General features: G+C 41.4%; 2 protein-coding genes and 3 pseudogenes across 2 annotated transcripts; all 5 read left to right on the forward strand.

Moving 5' to 3' along the window:
* The first annotated feature begins 1,023 nt into the window (after positions 1-1,023).
* On the forward strand, positions 1,024-2,054 carry LOC148141765 (heat shock protein 30C-like; annotated as a pseudogene).
* Positions 2,055-4,989: 2,935 nt separating this feature from the next.
* Positions 4,990-5,887, forward strand: LOC148141766 (heat shock protein 30C-like; annotated as a pseudogene).
* A 2,946-nt stretch (positions 5,888-8,833) lies between these two features.
* LOC148141767 (heat shock protein 30C-like) lies at positions 8,834-9,722 on the forward strand (annotated as a pseudogene).
* A 2,923-nt stretch (positions 9,723-12,645) lies between these two features.
* LOC148141768 (heat shock protein 30C-like) lies at positions 12,646-13,564 on the forward strand. The gene has a single exon (XM_087977633.1). The coding sequence runs from the start codon at positions 12,711-12,713 to the stop codon at positions 13,392-13,394; it is 684 nt and encodes a 227-aa protein (XP_087833759.1). The 5' UTR covers positions 12,646-12,710; the 3' UTR covers positions 13,395-13,564.
* Positions 13,565-16,782: 3,218 nt separating this feature from the next.
* LOC148141769 (heat shock protein 30C-like) lies at positions 16,783-17,644 on the forward strand. Its single transcript, XM_087977634.1, has one exon. It carries the CDS (start codon positions 16,790-16,792, stop codon positions 17,447-17,449), a length of 660 nt encoding a protein of 219 aa, XP_087833760.1. The 5' UTR covers positions 16,783-16,789; the 3' UTR covers positions 17,450-17,644.
* The last annotated feature ends 1,514 nt before the right edge of the window (positions 17,645-19,158 follow it).

Below are 19,158 nucleotides of genomic sequence, written 5' to 3' on the forward strand. Positions count from 1 at the left end.
CTTTCCTGCACATTCCCAGCCTTCTGCTCAGTTGTCAATCATTGACATTGCTCCTCCCATCTGAGCTGTCACTCTCTGAGTACATTCCGGAAGACTCGGGAATTCCTCCAGTAGCAGTCACTGAGTCCAGACCTCTCACAAACTGGAATTGTACATACACTTGCTAAAACAGAATTTGCAGAGTTCGGGAAAAGACCATGGGAGATGTGAGTAATTGGATAGTGCTTCCAAGGGGATCACACCTGCCTGATGGACCGAATGGCCTTATTTGTTGCTGGGTTGATCGAAAGCAATTTTTCCGCATTCTTCATTTTCTATAATTGGAAATACTGTATCAAACCCATGATTCACAACAGGGTTTTATTATATGAAAGGACACAGCTTCATTTCAAAGTGTTTCATTTTTTAAAATGTGTTATTATCATAAACAAGGTAATTGTCTGCAGGCAATCCAGACTTCACTGAACTTAAATAAAACTCATGATTTGGAGATGCCGGTTTTGGACTGGAGTGTACAAAGTTAAAAATCACACAACACCAGGTTATAGTCCAACAGGTTTAATTGGAAGCACACACTCGCTTTGGGAGCGACGCTCCTTCATCAGTTGATAGTGATGAAGAAGTGTCACTCCGAAAGCTAGTGCTTCCAATTAAACCTGTTGGACTGTAACCTGGTGTGGCGTGACTTTTTACTAAATAAAACTCATTTACAATTTCTTCCATCTGAAACTGATCAATATCACATTCATATCGAGAAAGGCACTGAAAACAGGAATGTTAGAAAAACCAAACACTGCCTCGTCATTCCTGCTTGTTATTTCAATAAATTATTCCCCTCTGTGTTTGAACAAACCTCACTTTCCTGCACAGACTCAGCCTTCTGCTCAGCTGTCAATCATTAACATTGTCCCGCCCATCTATGATGTCACTGTCTGAGTACATTCCAAAAGTCTGTGGATACCCTCCAGTGGGTGTCACTGAGTCGAGTCATTCTTGTTTAAAGTCAGGCTGAGATGTGACGTCATGTATTTTCAGCTCACGTGTGATAAACCCAGCAAACTTGAGGACATTCTGGAAATGTCTGGATTTCTGGCAGTAGAATATATAAGGTGTGAGCTCAGAGTGCTGCAGCAGATCAGAGACTGAAGACTGGGAGTTCACATCAGTCAGTTTGAGGGAAGTGAGAGAAGAGGCAGAGACAATGCTGAGCTATCGGGCTTTCCACCCTTCACGTCTGTGCCAGCAGCCTGTATACACACTGGTGCCTGTTGCACACAGGCTCAGGGAACCACTTGAATGTAACATGTGGGAACAGGTGGAAGAAGCGAGAAAGGGCATGAAGTTCATCCATCGAGTTCTTGAGGATCTGACAGCAGAATGTTTTGGGGAAATACCAGGAACTCAAGACAACAAATCTGATGCTAATGGAGAAGGTAAAAGACAATCCGAGGACAAGGATGGAGATGGCTTTTCTGTGTCCCTGAATGTCCAGCACTTCCCCCCAGAAGACCTGAGGGTGAAAGTAATTGGAAGAAAAGTGCTGGTGACAGGAAAACACGAGAAGAAATGTGATGATGGCAGCGGCTGTTACAGCTACAAATATGAAGAGTTCAGGAGAGAATTCCAGCTGCCAGAGGATGTCGATGCTGAAGCTCTTCGATGCTGTTTGTCACAGGACGGTCGGTTGAAGGTTCAAGCCCCGCGACTGGCGCTGCCAGCTGTGAATGAACGGACTGTACCCATCAACATCACCTCGGATACGATAACCACTCCCGGCTCAATCCTGACCTAGAGGCAGAGAAACAGGAGAGTGGGAAGGATGTGGGGATCAAGAAAGCTGAAGAACAGATGAGCGGTTAAGACTCTGTTACAATGAACAGCTGAAGATGTAATAATTGTTCAAATGCAGCAATGAATTTCTGTGAACGTGAGATAAAGAGATATTGCTGTCCAATTAATAGTTTTCAACTTGGAAACCGATAAAGTGCTGTTATGATGTTCTTGTGGTTTATTTTTGAATGTATATTGGAAGAATAAATACTTTTGAAATTTAATTATAATGATTCTGCCTATTTACTTGATAAAAAGAAAAGTGATGTATCACTCTAACTTACATAATTCTCATTTAAGGGAAAGAAGTCTTTTTTACTTGGATTAATTTAAAATACAGACACAAAATCAGGTGGTCACGATCTACCTATGTCTGAGCTCAGGTCTGTCAAAGATGTCAAGCTACTGTGAATAGACTGTGCTGAAATAATTGTGTACACCTCAGTCTCAGGGATAATCCCTGCAGCGTCACTATCATGAGCAACTACAGGTTGTCATCCAACTCAGACACCAGTCTGTCCACCACTCAGTTATTGAACGGTGGGAAACACTTTCATTGTGGTTAATTGATCATTGTAACTGTCAGGGAGAGAAGGTGAAGTTACTTCCATCAGAAGCAACAAATATGTCAGTTTCTGTTTCAACAATATTAATGATACTACACACCTCAACATAAAAAATTGGAACAGTGTTGGGACCACAATTATTCACAATTTACAGAGATGATTTGGAATTGACAACCACGTGTAATGTCTCAAATTTCTCAGATAACAGTAAGATGAGTGGCACAGCAAAGTGGTGGACTGTGAAACTTTGCAGAGGAACTTAGATATTTCAAGTGAGTAGGTAAAGGTCTGGCAGAAAGAATGCAGTGTTACTAAATATGAGGTCATCCATTTAGGTAAGACTAACAATATAAAGGACTATGAGTTGAATGGTAAAACATTGCAGCGTGCTGTGATGCAGAGGGATCTGGGTGTTCCTGTGCATGAATAATCAAAGGCAGGTACAACACGTAATTAGGAATGCAAAAAGAATGTTGTCTTTCATTGCAAAAATGATTGAGTTTAAAAGCAGGAACGCTATGTTGCAGCTGTGTAGGGTACTCGTGAGGCCACACCTGGAGTATTGAGTACATGTTTGATCTCTTACGTGAGAAAGGATGTACTGGAATGAGAGAGGGTGCAGAGGAGCTTCACACGATTGATTCTGGAGTTGAGGGGATTGACGTATGAGGAGAGACTGAGTAGAATGGGATTATATTCATTGAAATGTGAAAGAATGAATGGGGATCTTGTAGAAACACGTAATATTATGAAGGGAATAGATCAGATAAACGTAGAGAAGATATTTCCACTGACAGGTGAAATTGCGACAAGAGGACACAGACTCAAACTTCGGGGAGCAGAATTGAGAATTAACTTCTTCACCCAGAGGGTTGTGAATCTATGGAATTCTCTGCATACTGAAGTCATTGATGCTACTTCAGTAAAGGTTTTTAAAGTTAAAGTAGACTTTTTTCAACAATGAAGGAATTAAGGGTTACAGTGAGAGGGCAGGTCGGTGGAGCTGAGGGCTCAAAAAGATCAACCATGACCTTATTGAGTGACGGAGCAGGCTGGAAGGGCCAGAAGGCCTACTCCTGCTCCAAGGTCTTACGTTCTTATGCTATTATGTACATCAGTAGGCCATTCCACCCATCAAACGAGTTTCTGTATTCCATAAGGTCAACAATGATTTAATGGTGGACAGAACACTGCAAGCCTGCCTCCCAGGTAACTGATCACTCCTTATTTAAACAATAATCTGTACAAAGCCTCAAACGCACTCAATGCTGTAGCCTCCACTGATCACTGGGGAAGAGAATTCAAACTGATAACCCCCAAAAGAGTACAATTCTAGTGATATGTACCTTCGATGGGCAGGAACTTATTTTTAAACGACTCCTCCGACTCCAGGATTTCTGTTTGATGTGACACATCAGTTTAGCATCTACCATGTTAAGACCCTTTGAATCTAATGTTTCAATGAATGGTCCCTATGTGCAACATCAGGAAGATGTGTAATATTTGCCTCAATGCCACTCAGAAACTTGGTTCCATCAGCACATTTACTGGATCACACTGACTGACAAGCAAGTGGTTTACAGAACAGCGAGAAATATTACCGATCTCAATAGCGCTCGTGTAGAAGCGAGCAATGCCACAGGAGGTCGATTACAAACATATTACATGCAGTGCAATTGTCAGAAATTCTGAATTAATATTGAACCTAAATACAGTTAGTTATTCTCCTACAGTTGTGCTATTTCTTGTGAACTGGAAAGGACAATGTTAATGTGAAGAGGGAGCAGATTCAAAGGCCTCTCACAAACTGAGATATTGTACGTACACTTGCTAAAACAGAACTTGCAGAGTTTGGGAAAAGATCATGGGAGATGTGAGTAATTGGATAGTGCTTCCAAAGGGATGACACCGGCCTGATGGACCGAATGGCCTTGTTTGTTGCTGGGTCGAGCTGAACCATTTTTTGCACAATCTTCACTTTCTATGCAGTAACTGGAAATCCTGTACCAAACCCATTATTTGCAACGGCATTTTATAATATTAAAGCTTCATTTTGAGCTGTTTCATTTTCTACTATACGTTATCATTATCACAAACAAGGTAATTGGCTGCAGGCAATCAAGACTTTACTGATCTTAAAGAAAACTCATTTACATTTCCCTCCATCTGAAACTGATCAATATCACTGTTATATCAACAAAATCACTGAAAACAGGAATGTTAGAAAAACCAAACACTGCCTCGTCATTCCTGCTTGTTATTTCAATAAATTAATCTCCTCTGTGTTTGAACAAACCTCACTTTCCTGCACAGACTCAGCCTTCTGCTCAGCTGTCAATCATTAACATTGCCCCACCCATCTATGATGTCACTGTCTGAGTACATTCCAGAAGTCTGTGGATGTCCTCCAGTGGGTGTCACTGAGTCGAGTCATTCTTGTTTAAAGTCAGGCTGAGATGTGACGTCATGTATTTTCAGCTCAAGTGTGATAAACCCAGCAAACTTGAGGACATTCTGGAAATGTCTGGATTTCTGACAGTAGAATATATAAGGTGTGAGCTCAGAGTGCTGCAGCAGATCAGAGACTGAAGACTGGGAGTTCACATCAGTCAGTTTGAGGGAAGTGAGAGAAGAGGCAGAGACAATGCTGAGCTATCGGGCTTTCCACCCTTCACGTCTGTGCCAGCAGCCTGTATACACACTGGCGCCTGTTGCACACAGGCTCTGGGAACCACTTGAATGTAACATGTGGGAACAGGTGGAAGAAGCGAGAAAGGGCATGAAGTTCATCCATCGAGTTCTTGAGGATCTGACAGCAGAATGTTTTGGGGAAATACCAGGAACTCAAGACAACAAATCTGATGCTAATGGAGAAGGTAAAAGACAATCCGAGGACAAGGATGGAGATGGCTTTTCTGTGTCCCTGAATGTCCAGCACTTCCCCCCAGAAGACCTGAGGGTGAAAGTAATTGGAAGAAAAGTGCTGGTGACAGGAAAACACGAGAAGAAATGTGATGATGGCAGCGGCTGTTACAGCTACAAATATGAAGAGTTCAGGAGAGAATTCCAGCTGCCAGAGGATGTCGATGCTGAAGCTCTTCGATGCTGTTTGTCACAGGACGGTCGGTTAAAGGTTCAAGCCCCGCGCCTGGCACTGCCAGCTGTGAATGAACGGACTGTACCCATCAACATCACCAAGGATACGATAACCACTCCCCGGCTCAATCCTGACCTAGAGGCAGAGAAACAGGAGAGTGGGAAGGATGTGGGGATCAAGAAAGCTGAAGAACAGATGAGCGGTTAAGACTCTGTTACAATGAACAGCTGAAGATGTAATAATTGTTCAAATGCAGCAATGAATTTCTGTGAACGTGAGATAAAGAGATATTGCTGTCCAATTAATAGTTTTCAACTTGGAAACCTATAAAGTGCTGTTATGATGTTCTTGTGGTTTATTTTTGAATGTATATTGGAAAAATAAATACTTTTGAAATTTAATTATAACGATTCTGCCTATTTATTTGATAAAAAGAAAAGTGATGTATCACTCTAACTTACATAATTCTCATTTAAGGGAAAGAAGTCTTTTTTACTTGGATTAATTTAAAATACAGAAACAAAATCAGGTGGTCACGATCTACCGATGTCTGAGCTCAGGTCTGTCAAAGATGTCAAGCTACTGTGAAGAGACTGTGCTGAAATAATTGTGTACACCTCAGTCTCAGGGATAATCCCTGCAGCGTCACTATCATGAACAACAACAGGTTGTCGTTCAACTCAGACACCAGTCTGTCCACCACTCAGTTATTGAACGGTGGGAAACACTTTCATTGTGGTTAATTGATCATTGTAACTGTCAGGGAGAGAAGGTGAAGTTACTTCCATCAGAAGCAACAAATATGTCAGTTTCTGTTTCAACATTATTAATGATACTACACACCTCAACATAAAAAATTGGAACAGTGTTGGGACCACAATTATTCACAATTTACAGAGATGATTTGGAATTGACAACCACGTGTAATGTCTCAAATTTCTCAGATAACAGTAAGATGAGTGGCACAGCAAAATGTGTGGTGGACAGTGAAACTTTGCAGAGGAACTTAGATATTTCAAGTGAGTAGGTAAAGGTCTGGCAGAAAGAATGCAGTGTTACTAAATACGAGGTCATCCATTTAGGTAAGACTAACAATATAAAGGACTATGAGTTGAATGGTAAAACATTGCAGCGTGCTGTGATGCAGAGGGATCTGGGTGTCCCTGTGCATGAATAATCAAAGGCAGGTACAACACGTAATTCGGAATGCAAAAAGAATGTTGTCTTTCATTGCAAAAATGATTGAGTTTAAAAGCAGGAACGCTATGTTGCAGCTGTGTAGGGTACTCGTGAGGCCACACCTGGAGTATTGAGTGCATTTTTGGTCTCTTACGTGAGAAAGGATGTACTGGAATGAGAGAGGGTGCAGAGGAGCTTCACACGATTGATTCTGGAGTTGAGGGGATTGACGTATGAGGAGAGACTGAGTAGAATGGGATTATATTCATTGAAATGTGAAAGAATGAATGGGGATCTTGTAGAAACACGTAATGTTATGAAGGGAATAGATCAGATAAACGTAGAGAAGATATTTCCACTGACAGGTGAAATTGCGACAAGAGGACACAGACTCAAACTTAGGGGAGCAGAATTGAGAATTAACTTCTTCACCCAGAGGGTTGTGAATCTATGGAATTCTCTGCATACTGAAGTCATTGATGCTACTTCAGTAAAGGTTTTTAAAGTTAAAGTAGACTTTTTTCAACAATGAAGGAATTAAGGGTTACAGTGAGAGGGCAGGTCGGTGGAGCTGAGAGCTCAAAAAGATCAACCATGACCTTATTGAGTGACGGAGCAGGCTGGAAGGGCCAGAAGGCCTACTCCTGCTCCAAGGTCTTACGTTCTTATGCTATTATGTACATCAGTAGGCCATTCCACCCATCGAATATGTTTCTGTATTCCATAAGGTCAACAATGATTTAATGGTGGACAGAACACTGCAAGCCTGCCTCCCAGGTAACTGATCACTCCTTATTTAAACAATAATCTGTACAAAGCCTCAAATGCACTCAATGCTGTAGCCTCCACTGATCACTGGGGAAGAGAATTCAAACTGATAACCTCCAAAAGAGTACAATTCTAGTGATATGTACCTTCGATGGGCAGGAACTTATTTTTAAACGACTCCTCCAACTCCAGGATTTCTGTTTGATGTGACACATCAGTTTAGCATCTACCATGTTAAGACCCTTTGAATCTAATGTTTCAATGAATGGTCCCTATGTGCAACATCAGGAAGATGTGTAATATTTGCCTCAATGCCACTCAGAAACTTGGTTCCATCAGCACATTGACTGGATCACACTGACTGACAAGCAAGTGGTTTACAGAACAGCAAGAAATATTAACAATCTCAGTAGCGCTCGTGTAGAAGCGAGCAATGCCACAGGAGATCCATTACAAACATATTACATGCAGTACAATTGTCAGAGATTCTGAATTAATATTGAACCTAAATACAGTTAGTTATTCTCCTACAGTTGTGCTATTTCTTGTGAACTGGAAAGGACAATGTTAATGTGAAGAGGGAGCAGATTCAAAGGCCTCTCACAAACTGAGATATTATACGTACACTTGCTAAAACAGAACTTGCAGAGTTTGGGAAAAGATCATGGGAGATGTGAGTAATTGGATAGTGCTTCCAAAGGGATGACACCGGCCTGGTGGACCGAATGGCCTTGTTTGTTGCTGGGTCGAGCTGAACCATTTTTTGCACAATCTTCACTTTCTATGCAGTAACTGGAAATCCTGTACCAAACCCAACGGCATTTTATAATATTAAAGCTTCATTTTGAGCTGTTTCATTTTCTACTATACGTTATCATTATCACAAACAAGGTAATTGGCTGCAGGCAATCAAGACTTTACTGATCTTAAAGAAAACTCATTTACATTTCCCTCCATCTGAAACTGATCAATATCACTGTTATATCAACAAAATCACTGAAAACAGGAATGTTAGAAAAACCAAACACTGCCTCGTCATTCCTGCTTGTTATTTCAATAAATTAATCTCCTCTGTGTTTGAACAAACCTCACTTTCCTGCACAGACTCAGCCTTCTGCTCAGCTGTCAATCATTAACATTGCCCCACCCATCTATGATGTCACTGTCTGAGTACATTCCAGAAGTCTGTGGATGTCCTCCAGTGGGTGTCACTGAGTCGAGTCATTCTTGTTTAAAGTCAGGCTGAGATGTGACGTCATGTATTTTCAGCTCAAGTGTGATAAACCCAGCAAACTTGAGGACATTCTGGAAATGTCTGGATTTCTGACAGTAGAATATATAAGGTGTGAGCTCAGAGTGCTGCAGCAGATCAGAGACTGAAGACTGGGAGTTCACATCAGTCAGTTTGAGGGAAGTGAGAGAAGAGGCAGAGACAATGCTGAGCTATCGGGCTTTCCACCCTTCACGTCTGTGCCAGCAGCCTGTATACACACTGGCGCCTGTTGCACACAGGCTCTGGGAACCACTTGAATGTAACATGTGGGAACAGGTGGAAGAAGCGAGAAAGGGCATGAAGTTCATCCATCGAGTTCTTGAGGATCTGACAGCAGAATGTTTTGGGGAAATACCAGGAACTCAAGACAACAAATCTGATGCTAATGGAGAAGGTAAAAGACAATCCGAGGACAAGGATGGAGATGGCTTTTCTGTGTCCCTGAATGTCCAGCACTTCCCCCCAGAAGACCTGAGGGTGAAAGTAATTGGAAGAAAAGTGCTGGTGACAGGAAAACACGAGAAGAAATGTGATGATGGCAGCGGCTGTTACAGCTACAAATATGAAGAGTTCAGGAGAGAATTCCAGCTGCCAGAGGATGTCGATGCTGAAGCTCTTCGATGCTGTTTGTCACAGGACGGTCGGTTGAAGGTTCAAGCCCCGCGCCTGGCACTGCCAGCTGTGAATGAACGGACTGTACCCATCAACATCACCAAGGATACGATAACCACTCCCCGGCTCAATCCTGACCGAGAGGCAGAGAAACAGGAGAGTGGGAAGGATGTGGGGATCAAGAAAGCTGAAGAACAGATGAGCGGTTAAGACTCTGTTACAATGAACAGCTGAAGATGTAATAATTGTTCAAATGCAGCAATGAATTTCTGTGAACGTGAGATAAAGAGATATTGCTGTCCAATTAATAGTTTTCAACTTGGAAACCTATAAAGTGCTGTTATGATGTTCTTGTGGTTTATTTTTGAATGTATATTGGAAAAATAAATACTTTTGAAATTTAATTATAACGATTCTGCCTATTTATTTGATAAAAAGAAAAGTGATGTATCACTCTAACTTACATAATTCTCATTTAAGGGAAAGAAGTCTTTTTTACTTGGATTAATTTAAAATACAGAAACAAAATCAGGTGGTCACGATCTACCGATGTCTGAGCTCAGGTCTGTCAAAGATGTCAAGCTACTGTGAAGAGACTGTGCTGAAATAATTGTGTACACCTCAGTCTCAGGGATAATCCCTGCAGCGTCACTATCATGAACAACAACAGGTTGTCGTTCAACTCAGACACCAGTCTGTCCACCACTCAGTTATTGAACGGTGGGAAACACTTTCATTGTGGTTAATTGATCATTGTAACTGTCAGGGAGAGAAGGTGAAGTTACTTCCATCAGAAGCAACAAATATGTCAGTTTCTGTTTCAACATTATTAATGATACTACACACCTCAACATAAAAAATTGGAACAGTGTTGGGACCACAATTATTCACAATTTACAGAGATGATTTGGAATTGACAACCACGTGTAATGTCTCAAATTTCTCAGATAACAGTAAGATGAGTGGCACAGCAAAATGTGTGGTGGACAGTGAAACTTTGCAGAGGAACTTAGATATTTCAAGTGAGTAGGTAAAGGTCTGGCAGAAAGAATGCAGTGTTACTAAATACGAGGTCATCCATTTAGGTAAGACTAACAATATAAAGGACTATGAGTTGAATGGTAAAACATTGCAGCGTGCTGTGATGCAGAGGGATCTGGGTGTCCCTGTGCATGAATAATCAAAGGCAGGTACAACACGTAATTCGGAATGCAAAAAGAATGTTGTCTTTCATTGCAAAAATGATTGAGTTTAAAAGCAGGAACGCTATGTTGCAGCTGTGTAGGGTACTCGTGAGGCCACACCTGGAGTATTGAGTGCATTTTTGGTCTCTTACGTGAGAAAGGATGTACTGGAATGAGAGAGGGTGCAGAGGAGCTTCACACGATTGATTCTGGAGTTGAGGGGATTGACGTATGAGGAGAGACTGAGTAGAATGGGATTATATTCATTGAAATGTGAAAGAATGAATGGGGATCTTGTAGAAACACGTAATGTTATGAAGGGAATAGATCAGATAAACGTAGAGAAGATATTTCCACTGACAGGTGAAATTGCGACAAGAGGACACAGACTCAAACTTAGGGGAGCAGAATTGAGAATTAACTTCTTCACCCAGAGGGTTGTGAATCTATGGAATTCTCTGCATACTGAAGTCATTGATGCTACTTCAGTAAAGGTTTTTAAAGTTAAAGTAGACTTTTTTCAACAATGAAGGAATTAAGGGTTACAGTGAGAGGGCAGGTCGGTGGAGCTGAGAGCTCAAAAAGATCAACCATGACCTTATTGAGTGATGGAGCCGGCTGGAAGGGCCAGAAGGCCTACTCCTGCTCCAAGGTCTTACGTTCTTATGCTATTATGTACATCAGTAGGCCATTCCACCCATCGAATATGTTTCTGTATTCCATAAGGTCAACAATGATTTAATGGTGGACAGAACACTGCAAGCCTGCCTCCCAGGTAACTGATCACTCCTTATTTAAACAATAATCTGTACAAAGCCTCAAATGCACTCAATGCTGTAGCCTCCACTGATCACTGGGGAAGAGAATTCAAACTGATAACCTCCAAAAGAGTACAATTCTAGTGATATGTACCTTCGATGGGCAGGAACTTATTTTTAAACGACTCCTCCGACTCCAGGATTTCTGTTTGATGTGACACATCAGTTTAGCATCTACCATGTTAAGACCCTTTGAATCTAATGTTTCAATGAATGGTCCCTATGTGCAACATCAGGAAGATGTGTAATATTTGCCTCAATGCCACTCAGAAACTTGGTTCCATCAGCACATTGACTGGATCACACTGACTGACAAGCAAGTGGTTTACAGAACAGCAAGAAATATTAACAATCTCAGTAGCGCTCGTGTAGAAGCGAGCAATGCCACAGGAGATCCATTACAAACATATTACATGCAGTACAATTGTCAGAGATTCTGAATTAATATTGAACCTAAATACAGTTAGTTATTCTCCTACAGTTGTGCTATTTCTTGTGAACTGGAAAGGACAATGTTAATGTGAAGAGGGAGCAGATTCAAAGGCCTCTCACAAACTGAGATATTATACGTACACTTGCTAAAACAGAACTTGCAGAGTTTGGGAAAAGATCATGGGAGATGTGAGTAATTGGATAGTGCTTCCAAAGGGATGACACCGGCCTGGTGGACCGAATGGCCTTGTTTGTTGCTGGGTCGAGCTGAACCATTTTTTGCACAATCTTCACTTTCTATGCAGTAACTGGAAATCCTGTACCAAACCCAACGGCGTTTTATAATATTAAAGCTTCATTTTGAGCTGTTTCATTTTCTACTATACGTTATCATTATCACAAACAAGGTAATTGGCTGCAGGCAATCAAGACTTTACTGATCTTAAAGAAAACTCATTTACATTTCCCTCTATCTGAAACTGATCAATATCACTGTTATATCAACAAAATCACTGAAAACAGGAATGTTAGAAAAACCAAACACTGCCTCGTCATTCCTGCTTGTTATTTCAATAAATTAATCTCCTCTGTGTTTGAACAAACCTCACTTTCCTGCACAGACTCAGCCTTCTGCTCAGCTGTCAATCATTAACATTGCCCCACCCATCTATGATGTCACTGTCTGAGCACATTCCAGAAGTCTGTGGATGTCCTCCAGTGGGTGTCACTGAGTCGAGTCATTCTTGTTTAAAGTCAGGCTGAGATGTGACGTCATGTATTTTCAGCTCAAGTGTGATAAACCCAGCAAACTTGAGGTCATTCTGGAAATGTCTGGATTTCTGACAGTAGAATATATAAGGTGTGAGCTCAGAGTGCTGCAGCAGATCAGAGACTGAAGACTGGGAGTTCACATCAGTCAGTTTGAGGGAAGTGAGAGAAGAGGCAGAGACAATGCTGAGCTATCGGGCTTTCCACCCTTCACGTCTGTGCCAGCAGCCTGTATACACACTGGTGCCTGTTGCACACAGGCTCTGGGAACCACTTGAATGTAACATGTGGGAACAGGTGGAAGAAGCAAGAAAGGGCATGAAGTTCATCCATCAAGTTCTTGAGGAGCTGACAGCAGAATGTTTTGGGGAAATACCAGGAACTCGAGACAACAAATCTGATGCTAATGGGGAAGATAAAAGACAATCCGAGGACAAGGATGGAGATGGCTTTTCTGTGTCCCTGAATGTCCAGCACTTCCCCCCAGAAGACCTGAGGGTGAAAGTATTTGGAAGGAAAGTGCTGGTTACAGGAAAACACGAGAAAAAATGTGATGATGGCAGCGGCTGTTACAGCTACAAATATGAAGAGTTCAGGAGAGAATTCCAGCTGCCAGAGGATGTCGATGCTGAAGCTCTTCGATGCTGTTTGTCACAGGACGGTCGGTTAAAGATTCAAGCCCCGCGCCTGGCACTGCCAGCTGTGAGTGAACAGACTGTCCCCATTAACATCACCTCGGATACAACAACCACTCCCCGGCTCAATCCTGACCAAGAGGCAGAGAAACAGGAGAGTGGGAAGGATGTGGGGATCAAGAAAGCTGAAGAACAGATGAACGGTTCAGACTCTGTTGCAATGAACTTCTGAACATGTAATAATTGTTCAAAACCAGCAATTAATTTCTGTGAATGTGAGATAAGGAGACATTGCTGTCCAGTTAATAGTTTTCAACTTTGAAACCTATACAGTGCTGTTATCAATGTTCATGTGGTTTATTTCTGTATGTATATTGGAAGAATAATACTTCTGAAATTTAATTCTGATGATTCTGCCTATTTACTTGATAAAAATAAAACTGATACATCACTCCAACTTACATTGTTCTCAATTAAGGGAAAGAAATCTTTTTTACTTGGATTAACTTAAAAGACAGAAACAAAATCAGGTGGTCACGATCTGCCTAAGTCTGAGCTCAGGTCTGTCAAAGCTGTCAAGCTACTGTGAATAGACTGTGCTGAAATAATTGTGTACACCTCGGTCTCAGAGATATTCCCTGCTGCGTCACTATCCTGAGCAACTACAGGTTGTCGTCCAACTCAGACACCAGTCTGTCCACCACTCAGTTATTGAACGGTGGGAAACACTTTCATTGTGGTTAATTGATCATTGTAACTGTCAGGGAGGGAAGGTGAAGTTATTTGCATCAGAAGCAACGTTTATGACGTTTCTGTTTCAACAATATTAATGATACTACACATTTCAACATAAAAACTGGGAACAGTGTTGGGACCACAATTATTCACAATTTACAGAGATGAGTTAGATTTGGGGACCAGGTGTAATATAAACGTTCAAGCCCCGCGCCTGGCACTGCCAGGTGTGAATGAACAGACCGTCCCCATCAACATCACCTCGGATGCAACAACCACTTCCCGGCTCAATCCTGACCAAGATGCAGAGGTACAAGAGAGTGGGAATGGTGTGGGGATCAGTAAAAGAAGTAGAACAGATGGACATTTAAGATTCTGTTCCAATGGACTTTTGAAGATGTAAGAATTTTGCAAAAGCAGCAATGAATTTCTCTGAATACCTGAGGACAAGATATTGTTATCCAATTAATTGTTTTAAATGTAAATCTGTATTGTGCTATTATCAGTTTTGATGTGTATTATTTCTTTATGTATATTGGAAAAATAAATACTTTTAGGAATTAACTATGATGATTCTGCCTTCATATTTGATCAAAACAAGTCTGATATACTACTGACGTTCTTCACTCTAACTGACATTATTGTCATTTACCATAAAGATACTATTTAACCTGCATGAAATTAAAACCCAGAACATGAAATCAGTCTATCTAGTTCTGCCTAAATTTCAACTCAGGTCAGTCAAAAATATCAAACTCAGAGACTATGCGTGAGCCAGTTTTTTTACAGCTCCATGTCAGAGATATTCCCTGCAGCGTCCCAATCTTCTCCAACAACAGCTTGTCATCCACCTCAGACACCAACCTGTATACCAGTCTGTTACTGGATGGTGGCAAGCACTTTCATTGTGGTTAAATAATTATTGTAACTTACAGAGGTTGGGGGGAGTGGGGTGGTGGGGGGGAGGGGTGCGGGGGGTTGGAGAAGCAGCTTACTTGCATCCTGAGCCACCTTTATGATGTTTTTGTTTTCAATAATATGAATGATACTGTACTGGGCCTTAGTGGTTAGCATCTGTTGCCTCACAACGCCAGGGACCCAGATACGATTCCACCTTCAAGCGACTATCTTTATGGAGTTTGCACGTTTTCCCTGTGTCTGCGTGGGTTTGTGCTCCGGTCCCCTCCCACAGTACAAAAATGTGCGAGTTAGATGGATGGGTCATTCTAAATTGCCCATTGTGTCCAGGATGTGCAAAACTAGCATCAGATTGATGGGCTGAATGGTCTCCTTCCATACTGTCAGGATTCGCAGAGTCTATGATGTTTCTGTGATCATAAAATATTGGAACATGAGTAGGCCATTCAGCCCTTCAAAATCATTTCTTCATTCCATAAGGTCACCGTGATGGACAGAAATTATAGTCCTACCTCCCGGATACCCGATCACTCCTTATTTGAACAATAATCTGCATAAAATCTCAAAGAGGTTCAATGTTGCAGCCACCACTGCTAATTGGGAAATAGAATTCAATTTGATAACCCTCAGAAAGGTAGATAATTGTCCCGATATGAACCCTAGACGGTTGATTACTTAATTTTAAATAGGGCTCCCGACTCCAGGATTTCTGCCTGATGTGACACATCCTACTGGCAGACAATTAATCAAGACTCTCTGAATCTAATGTATCAATGAACAGTCCCTATGTACAGCATCAGGTAGATGTGTCATATTTCCCTCAATGTCACTCTGCAAATTGGTTCCATCAGTACATTTCCTGGGTCACACTGACTGACAATCAAATGGCTTGTAGAACAGCGACAAATGTTAAAAATGAAATCCATATTCCTCAAAAAGAAGGAGCGATGCCACAAAATCCTACAGGAATATTTTAAGTGCAGTACAACTGTCAACAGACTCTGAACATATATCGAACCGAAACATAGTTTGTTCTTCTCCTTCTGTTGTGCTGTTTCTAGTGAATTGGAAAGGAAGATGAGAATGCGAGGAGGTAGCAGATCCAGTGCCCTCTTGCAAACTGAAATTATACGTATGCTTGCAAAAACAGAATTTGCAAAGCATGGGCAAAATAGCATGGGAGACGCAAGTGATTAGATAGTGCTTCAAAAGAGATGATACTAGACTGATGGACAGAATGGCCTTGCTTGTTGCTGAGTAGATCTAAAGCAATTGTTGTGCATTCTTTGTTTTCTATATGTTGCTAAATCCTGCAGCAATCGCATATCTGGCAACACGGTGTTATAATGTTGAAGGACACAGCAACTTCATTTCTAAGTATTTCATTTCTTTATGTACATTATCATTATCACAAATGAGCTAATTACATTTAGGACAAGTTCAACACTACTTAGCGTAAATAAAATGTATTTGCATTTCAAGCTCCATCTCAAACTTATACATATCAAATCAATCTCTTATGAATCACTGAAAACAGTAATGTTAAAATGACTAAATACTGCCTCTTTATTCTGAGATGACAAGTTGATATTTCAATAAATTAACTCTCTCTGGGTTTTAAAAAAAAACACTTTCCTGCACAGACTCAGCCTTCTGCTCAGCTGTCAATCATTAACATTGCTCCTCCCATCCAAGCTGTCACTGTCTGAGTACATTCCAAAAGTCTGTGGATACCCTCCAGTGGGTGTCACTGAGTCGAGTCATTCTTGTTTAAAGTAAGGCTGAGATGGGACGTCATGTATTTTCAGCTCACGTGTGATAAATCCAGCAAACTTGAGGTCATTCTGGAAATGTCTGGATTTCTGACAGGAGAATATATAAGGTGTGAGCTCAGAGTGCTGCAGCAGATCAGAGACTCAAGACTGGGAGTTCACATCAGTCAGTTTGAGGGAAGTGAGAGAAGAGGCAGAGACAATGCTGAGCTATCGGGCTTTCCACCCTTCACGTCTGTGCCAGCAGCCTGTATACACACTGGCGCCTGTTGCACACAGGCTCAGGGAACCACTTGAATGTAACATGTGGGAAGAGGTGGAAGAAGCGAGAAAGGGCATGAAGTTCATCCATCGAGTTCTTGAGGAGCTGACAGCAGAATGTTTTGGGGAAATACCAGGAACTCGAGACAACAAATCTGATGCTAATGGAGAAGGTAAAAGACAATCCGAGGACAAGGATGGAGATGGCTTTTCTGTGTCCCTGAATGTCCAGCACTTCCCCCCAAAAGACCTGAGGGTGAAAGTATTTGGAAGGAAAGTGCTGGTGACAGGAAAACACGAGAAGAAATGTGATGATGGCAGCGGCTGTTACAGCTACAAATATGAAGAGTTCAGGAGAGAATTCCAGCTGCCAGAGGATGTCAATGCTGAAGCTCTTCGATGCTGTTTGTCACAGGACGGTCGGTTAAAGGTTCAAGCCCCGCGCCTGGCACTGCCAGCTGTGAGTGAACGTACTGTCCCCATCAATATCACCTCGGATACAACAACCACTCCTCGGCTCAATCCTGACCAAGAGGCAGAGGAACAGGAGAGTGGGAAGGATGTGGGGATAAAGAAAGCTGAAGAACAGATGAACAGTTAGGACTCTGTTACAATGAACTTATGACATTGTAATAATTGTTCAAAAGCAGCAATGAATTTCTGTGAATGTCAGATAAAGAGATATTGTTGTCCAGTTAATAGTTTTCAACTTGGAAACCTGTACACTGCTATCATCATTGTTCATGTGGTTTATTTCTGTATGTATATTGGAAAAATAAATACCTTTGAAATTTAATTATGATGATTCTGCCTATTTACTTGATAAAAAGAAAACTGATGTATCACTCTAACTTGCATTATTCTCAATTAAGGGAAAGAAGCCTTTTTTACTTGGATTAATTTAAAAGACAGAATCAAAATCAGATGGTCACGATCTGCCTAAGTCTCAGCTCAGGTCTGTCAAAGATGTCAAGCTACTGTGAAGAGACTGTGTTGAAATAATTGTGTACACCTCAGTCTCAGGGATAATCCCTGCAGCGTCACTATCATGAGCAACAACAGGTTGTCATCCAACTCAGACACTAGTCTGTCCACCGCTCAGTTATTGAACGGTGGGAAACACTTTCATTGTGGTTGATTGATCAATGTAATTGTCGGGGAAGAAAGTTGAAGTTACTTGCATCAGAAGCAACGTTTATATAGTTTGTGTTTCAATAATCTTAATGATAATATACACTTCATCATAAAGAATAGGAACAGTGTTGGGACCACAATTATTCACAATTTACATTGTTGTTTTGAGTTGGGGACCATGTGGAACATCTCAAAGTTTGCAGATGACACGAAGATGAGTGGCACAGCAAAGTGTTTGGTGGACTGGGAAACTTTGCAGAGGAACATAAATATTTCAAGTGAGTAGGTAAAGGTCTGGCAGATGGAATACAATGTTAATAAATGTGAAATCATGCACTTAGGTAGGAGCAACCATGAAAAGGACTATTACTTGAAAGGTAAACATTGCAGCATGCTGCTATGCAGAGGGATCTGGGCATCCTTTTTAATGAATCATAGAAGGTTGGTGTGCAGGTACAACATGTAATTAGGAAGGCAAATGGAATGTTGTCCTTCAATGCAAAAGAAATTGAGTTTAAAAGCAGTGAGGTTATGTTGCAGCTGTACAGGGTGCTGGTGAGGCCACACCTGGAGTACTGCGTGCAGTTTTGGTCTCTTACTTGAGAAAGCTTCACGAGGTTGATTTCAGAGTTGAGAGGGTTGACGTATGAGGAGAAACTGAGTAGAATGCGATTATATTCATTGGAATTTGCAAGAATCAGGGGTGATTTTAGAGAAACATATAAAATTATGAAGGGAATAGATAAGATAAATGTAGAGAGGATGTTTCCACTGACAGATGAAACTGCGACAAAGGGCATAGACCTTTTTTTTGAACAATGAAGGTATTGAGGATTACAGTGAGAAGGCAGGTAAGTGGAACTGAGGACACGAAAAGAGCAGCCATGACCTTAATAAATGGCGGAGCAGGCTGGAGGGGCAAGATGGCCTACTCCTGCTCCAAGGTCTAACATTCTTATGCTACTATGAACATCAGTCGGCCATTCCACCCATCAAACATGTTTCTGTATTCCATAAGGTCACCAATGACTTAATGATGGACAGAACACAGCCTCCCAGATAACTGATCACATCTCATCTAAACAATAATCTGTATAAAGCCTCAAATGCATACAATGTTGCAGCCACCACTGATCATTGCAGAAGTGAACTCAAACTGATAGTCCTCTGAAAGAA

The sequence above is a fragment of the Chiloscyllium plagiosum genome, unplaced genomic scaffold, assembly GCF_037043375.1.
Source record: "Chiloscyllium plagiosum isolate Xiang-an unplaced genomic scaffold, Cpla_swu_hap1 HiC_scaffold_32, whole genome shotgun sequence".
NCBI lineage: Eukaryota > Metazoa > Chordata > Chondrichthyes > Orectolobiformes > Hemiscylliidae > Chiloscyllium > Chiloscyllium plagiosum.

Coding starts and splice junctions, on each gene's coding strand:
- LOC148141768 (XM_087977633.1), top strand. CDS start 12,711: ATGCTGAGCTATCGGGCTTTCCACCCTTCACGTCTGTGCCAGCAGCCT.
- LOC148141769 (XM_087977634.1), top strand. CDS start 16,790: ATGCTGAGCTATCGGGCTTTCCACCCTTCACGTCTGTGCCAGCAGCCT.